This window comes from Sinocyclocheilus rhinocerous, unplaced genomic scaffold, assembly GCF_001515625.1.
Source record: "Sinocyclocheilus rhinocerous isolate Xijiao unplaced genomic scaffold, SAMN03320098_v1.1 scaffold504, whole genome shotgun sequence".
Classification (NCBI taxonomy): domain Eukaryota; kingdom Metazoa; phylum Chordata; class Actinopteri; order Cypriniformes; family Cyprinidae; genus Sinocyclocheilus; species Sinocyclocheilus rhinocerous.
The window spans coordinates 2,076,755-2,083,798 of NW_015645076.1; the positions used below are offsets into that span (position 1 = coordinate 2,076,755).

Below are 7,044 nucleotides of genomic sequence, written 5' to 3' on the forward strand. Positions count from 1 at the left end.
TTTGTTTTCTTTGCACACAAAAAGTATTCTCGTCGCTTCATGAAATTCAGATTGAATCACTGATGGCAGATGGACAATTTTGACGATGTCTTTCATACTTTTCTGGACTTTGACAGTGTAATTTACTTGGCAGTCAATCGGACAGTCACAAGCCTCCCAGTTTTCATCCAAAATATCTTTAAATTGTGTTCCGAAGACGAACAAAGCTTTTACGGGTTTGGAACAACATGGGGGTAAGTGATTAATGACAAAATTTTCATTTTGGGGTGGAGTATCCCTTTAATGATTTTGTCAATACATCTCAAAAACCAAGAGGACTCGTTTTTGAGTAATGCGACAAACAGAGAAAGGAAAAAAGGCAAAAGTCTGGCTATCCAAAACCATAATGGAGAAGATCATGAGAGCATGAAGAAAAGATTGAGAAAGAGCTCTTACATTACACCATACTCAAAATAAGTACCCTCAAGCTCAGCAGTAATGGGCTCTCAATGGTAATGCTCTCTGTAGTCAGTGGCTTGTGTATAATGATGGAGCTTAGCCTGGCAGAATGTTTGATTTTTGGCAGTGGAGAGACTGTAGAGATTGTGAATGTGTGGGCGTCGTTCTAACAGGATTACACAGAAGGCTGGTTTCCCCTGCAGGGGCAATGTTTGTGTACTCGACACACATACCCGTACACACATTTCTAAAGAAGTGTTGTACCTTTTCTTCTTTTTCACTCTCAGTCTCAGATGCCCAAAACCATCCTGATTCCCATCCCCATCTCTAAGTCCACACCTCCCAGATTTCGGAACAGCATAGAGGGGCTCAACCAGGAGATTGAACGCATCATCATACGGGACACTGTGGAACGAGATGAGATCATAGTAGTGAGTGCATCTCAACAACTATTTTTTCAACAACTATAGAGTAAGATTTCTGAAATGGAAACCAGGGACTTTTCCTAGTTAAGTGGTCAAAGTATATTAATATGAATATCTATGAATTTAAAAATGGGGACAATACATTTTTGTATGGTTTTTTAAAAGTTTTTTTTTTTTAATTGTGCGTGGGTTCCATATACTATTATTATAATTAATAATTAGGATTCTTGTGGGTCAAACTGGTTCTAATATAGTTCACACTATGAAAAATAGTAAATATAACAACTGCAAATAGCAAACAGATCAAAACAGTATTATAACACAAATTATGACTTTACAAAAACACATTATAAAAATGAAAACAAAATAGACATGAGAACATATGATAAATAAAACTATAGTTTTAACATTTTGTAATTGTATTGTGTATGTATACAGTAATTACTACTTTTTAACTTTTCAAATGTTATTTTATGTTTGTGCTTTTGGAAACAGATCTTTCCTATCTTTAAAATATTCACATTTTAGGCTCATTTTGGGCACAAAGAATGTACTTTCTCTGAATGTAATTGTTGCAAGTGTAATTGTTTAGTTGATTCTTTTATTTATTTATTCATATCAAGGTGACATTATTCTACTCACCCTTCAACCATCGATCGTTAAAAGGAAATTTAAAAATGTAAAAAAATGTAAAATTATTATCAAATTACTACAACCGAACAGACCATGAATAACCCCAAAAGCTTGATTATTTCCGCAGCAATATTACAGATTTGTTAAATAGCACTGTAGTAATATACTGTATGTCTGTATTATGTAGCATAAATTGCCTTAATCAAAAATGTTCATTAACTGGAATATTGAGTGATAATATTTCAAATTGATAATTAATAATTATTATATTTACTTGCTTTACAAACAATCCAGTAAACACTTTTAATGGGGATACAATTACATTTTAAAGCATCCATGTGAGAGAGAAAAAAATTGGAAAGAAACGTAAGGATTTGGGGAGAAAAACAAGAAATTTTTTGGTGCATTCCAGTGAATTATTCATGGGATATATCATGTAGGGGGACAGTATTATGTTGTTGTTGTTTTTTATTGGGGTTTTTTTTCCTCGTATAGTTACAGTGGAATACAAAGGAAATAATAATCAGGAGAAAAAAGAGCTTATACCCTGTCAGATTAAAAATAAGCATCATGTTATTCTCCTGATGTGTGAAAATAGAACATGAAGGAAAATGTACATCTCATTTAGTCAGACTGATGGATATAGATGGTTTGTAGCACAACCTTATGATTTGAAATGATTTTGAACAGTACTTCTCCAAACCAGAAGTGCCTCCCATAATTTAAAAAGCAGCATCCTCATTAGGAAAAAGGTGGATAGGGATCAGTGCACAATCAATACTAATGTGATGTTTAGTGGAATCCAGTGAAAAGAATTGCTTTTGTCCTACACATCCTAATTAAGCAAATGTGCATATGTGTTTTAGCCTCAGGACGTTCCTGATGGGCACCGTGCGCCCCCTCCCCTCCCCCAGCGCAGCAGCAGCACACGCAGTATTGACACACAGACGCCCTCCAACGGCGGGCTCGGCAGTAACCGTAGCAACAGCAGCAGCCGGGCTGACTCTGTCTCACCCTCGTACCTCAGCATCCTCAACGACACAGTGGGAAACAGCCCGCTCGATGACACGCTAAACGAGAGCAAAGAAAGAGGTCAGAAGCACACGCATCACCATCATCATCATCATCATCATCATCACACAATAACCTAAAATCGAACTATTTGAATCATAAATATTCCTTTTTCTGTCTTAGACCTGGGACCTTGGTCCCCTCTGCCCAAATATGCTTCCTCTCCAAAGCCCAACAACAGCTATATGTTCAAACGTGAGCCTCCGGAGGGCTGTGAGAGAGTTAAAGCTTTTGAAGAAATCCAGTAAGTAAGCGCTTTGTAGACATTTTGCCTGTTCGTTGGAGTAAGGTCTTTTACCCATGAATAAAGTATAAAATAGGGTTTGAAACTCTAAAATTAAATCAGTGTTTCTTCATTTTCAACACAGATTCAGTTGAAGGTGGTGCTGTACTTTTAGAAAATGTCATTTGTCCAACTCATCTGTTTTATTTTGTATTTATTTCAAATGATGTTAGTATTTTTCAACCCTATTACCAAAATTTGTTTTGAATACAGTTAAAAAATGAGCGATTTTGTTATGTTCAAAAAATGCAAAAATAAATAAACAGAAGATATTAAATAAATTAAAATCAATTTAGAAATCAATTATATTTAAGAAAATGAGGTAACGGGGTTGTAGATTCAGCTATAATTACAGTAATTATGGAGGAGCTAGTTTGGATGGAATCAAATGTTTGTAGTCACTAATAAAATTTCCCATAAATTAAAAGCAAATATTTGTTTGATCATGTTTCTCGAAATGGAAGCCAAGTTTCACCTTGCTTTGGTAAATCATAATTTATGACATTAAAAGTCAAAATTATAACATACTAAATCATAAATATGAGATGAAAGTTAAAATTATGACATAATAATACATAATTATTAGAGAAAATCATAATTGTGAAAAAAGTCAAAATGATGAGAAGTCTTAGTCATTGTCATAATTATGAGATTAGTCATAGTTGTGACAAAAAAGTCAAAATTATGACAAAAAATTTACATTTTTGTCATAATTGACTTATTTCAATGTAAATTTTGTCATAATTTTCTTTTTATCTCATAATTATGACTTTTTATAGCATTTATTATGTCATAATTAAGTTTTTATCTCAATTAAAAAAAATTTTTTTTTCATATTTATGAGTATGTCATAATTCTGATTCATCAAAGCATGTTTTTTTTTTTCTTATGTGGCTGAACGCTGCAACAAAGCTGAATGGTTGAGCTTGACAAACATAATCAATATTGCAATCTGTGTACAACAGACGTTTAAAGATTGAATAAAAGAACCGCTGAGATGAGACCTTGGACTGAAAAAAGTAATGGTACACCCATTTGTACTCCATGCGTAGAAAATGTCAAGACTTGGTTATTTTGTAATAAAGGTTTCCTCACATAAAAATGAAATGTGTCACATTCATATTCTTATCAGCATGAAAGATACATTCTCACGAAAGTGCCATGACCTGGTCTTTCCATCTTTTGTTCCAGGCCAAGGCCTCTCCAGGAGATTCCTCCATATCTCTGCCCAGACAGAAACAAGGTGAACTTCATTCCCAAGAGCGGCTCTGCTTTCTGCCTGGTGAGCATCTTGAAGCCTCTGCTGCCCACCCAGGAGCTGAACTTCCGTAGCGGGGTGGGATACCGCAGCATCTCCCCCTCCTTGGTGCCTCTGGGTGGGGTTGCGGTAAGGAGCCTGTCCCCCTCCATGGGTCCTGTCCTGTCCCGTGGACGTCAGTCACCATGTCTCCCACGACATCTTGAGGAGCCAGAGGGTTAAAACTGAACAGAAGAACCTCAGCTGATGAACAGAGATGCCATTTTTCCCACACTCCTGTATCATCTGATAGAGTCAGAGCTTTGTTAGGATTTTAGAACCGGTTCTGAACAGCTCCAAGCGATATCTGTCTGAAACTTGAATATGAGGTTTTTTTTTTTTTTGATTATCTAAGGGTAATGGTATTACTTGTAAAAGGAGGATTGAAAGGAGGTTTTTTTTTAAAGGAAACATTTTTAGTATTGCACTGCTTTTTACTTTTTACTCAACGATTTATTGCATTTTACCATAAAGCCTTTGAATTTTCTTATGTCTAGCTGCATCCTTTAACCTACACAAAAGTTTGGAATAATTCAGATTTTTTAAATGTTTTTGAAAGAAGTCTCTTATGCTCACCAATTGATAAAAAATACAGTAAAAACAGCAAAATTGTGAAATATTATTACAGTTTAAAAGAAATGTTTTCTGTTTTAATCTATTTTAAAATGTAATTTATTCCTGTGATAGCAAAGCTGAATTTTTTTATTGCATTTTACCATAAAGCCTTTGAATTTTCTTATGTATAGCTGCATCCTTTAACCTACACAAAAGTTTGGAATAATTCAGATTTTTTTAAATGTTTTTGAAAGAAGTCTCTTATGCTCACCAATTGATAAAAAATACAGTAAAAACAGCAAAATTGTGAAATATTATTACAGTTTAAAAGAAATGTTTTCTGTTTTAATCTATTTTAAAATGTAATTTATTCCTGTGATAGCAAAGCTGAATTTTTCAGAAATAATACTGATTTGATGCTCAGGAAACATTTTTGATTACTATTGATGTTGAAAACTGTTTTTGCTGCTTAATATTTTTGTGGAAAATGGAAATCGTTATACATGACCATTAAAAAATGTAGGTTGAGTAAGATTTTAAAGTAATAATAATACTTTTATTTAGCAAGGATGCATTAAATGTATCAAAAGTGACTAAAGAAATGTATAATGGTACAAACGAAGAAAAAAAAACATTTAATTAATTGAAGAATCCTGAAAACAATTTATCATGATTTCCACAAAAATATTAAGCAAAAATTGTTACCAACTTTGATAACATTAAAAACTATTAATAATAATTGAGTACCAGTAATAACTGATAAAAAAATAATCACCAAATCAGCATATTAGAACAAAGTCCCTTTAAGTTTTCTATAGTCTTTGATTAGAATGATTTCTATACAATGACATGACACTGAAGACTGCAGTAATGGCCACTGAAAATTTAGCTTTGCTATCACAGGATTTTTTGCTTTTTTTATTAAACACATTAAAAATTGTAATGTTATTTCACAAGACTGCTGTTTTTACTGTATTTTTAATCACATAATGCAACAGTGAGCATAAGACACTGCTTTCAAAAGCATTCAAAATCTTAACCGTTCCAAACTTTTGACCTGTAGTGTACATGTAAGTGATTTGATTTACTAGAGAAATTGAGGTTTTAGGTCAGTTTTGCTAGCTTATAGTTTAAATGCAGTTTGAATAGTGCTGGAGTAACCAGAAATGTTGTAGCAGATTTGAGGAGGACTAACAAATGTGCCCGACTCCCACCTGTCTGTAGGACCCCATTTGCTTACAGTCTTTTTTCTATCATCGTCTGACCCCTACATCCAGTCTGGCACCCTTAAATGTATAGAGCCCTTCCCCATATACGTAACCTGTATGTGCTTAATGTGATTTGCTGGTGAGAGGAGGTTTTGATGGTACACGAGCAGCCTGAACACGGATTAGGAGGAGACATCGATCAAATGCACTGGACAGTATTATGATTATGATGCACTTTTCAGTTTTGTTGCTAAATTTAAAGATTAGTTCAACTGAAAGGTGTCATTACTGTAATTTCAATAGCGTGAAGGAAAATGGAGCAGACTATCAGAATACACTGGATATGAAAGAATATCAGCGAGAAAAGGGATGCAAATAATTTCAAAGGAGGCATGGCTTTAGCTAATAGTGAACTGAAAATGTACTGATTTGAACTGTAGCATCTTTATACTGTGAAATATGCCATTAATCATGCCGTAAATCTTCCTTTCTTACAAAAAGAAAAAAAAAGTTGAAAGAAAATGGGCAATCCTGAACAAAATGTATGTAATTGCCTTAATACTGAATTGAAATAGAGACGTGTGTAAATTAGATAGGTGCCTGTTTTTCAAAAAAAAAGATAAGATTTTTTCTTTCTGTGAATAAACTTCAAGATGGGTGTAACTGTTTTCTTGAAAGGATAAAATAAAAATAAAAATTTTGCCATATGAGAACTGATTATATTGACCAATAATGAGAGAAATAACAATCAGAAACAGAATTCTACTCAAATTTATTTGCTCTCAGATGCAAGATCTCAGTCCAGTTTCCATCATTTAACTGAAACAAAAGGCAAAGTTGCATAAAATAAACAGATGAAAGCAGCTGAGAATGGTGTGGTGTACATTCTTTTTCTTTCAAAGTAAAAAAAAAAAAAAAACAAGTCATATAATAACATCTTAACATGTAGTTCCAAACACAACATTTCTCTAATACATAAAGTGACACTTCAAAATGTTAAACCACTCAAAGACAAAAAGATGCGCTCCACTGAATATGGAGTGAAATCCTGTGCGAAATGTACAGCTAGACAGCTAGACAAAGCTATTCAGACCAATGAATATGTCTATGCATAAAGCAGACAACATACATTCT

General features: G+C 33.7%; 1 protein-coding gene across 2 annotated transcripts in view; it reads left to right on the top strand.

Moving 5' to 3' along the window:
- LOC107705530 (protein FAM117B-like) overlaps positions 1 to 4,550 on the top strand; it is a 9,097-nt gene extending 4,547 nt beyond the window's left edge. For both annotated transcript variants that reach the window (XM_016508838.1, XM_016508837.1), the window contains 4 exons: positions 726 to 869; positions 2,363 to 2,588; positions 2,691 to 2,811; positions 4,042 to 4,550. In XM_016508838.1, coding sequence (XP_016364324.1) covers positions 726 to 869; positions 2,363 to 2,588; positions 2,691 to 2,811; positions 4,042 to 4,330 — 780 coding nt within the window. In that variant the 3' untranslated portion in view covers positions 4,331 to 4,550. The remainder of the gene's footprint in view (positions 1 to 725; positions 870 to 2,362; positions 2,589 to 2,690; positions 2,812 to 4,041) is intronic.
- Positions 4,551 to 7,044: the final 2,494 nt, after the last annotated feature.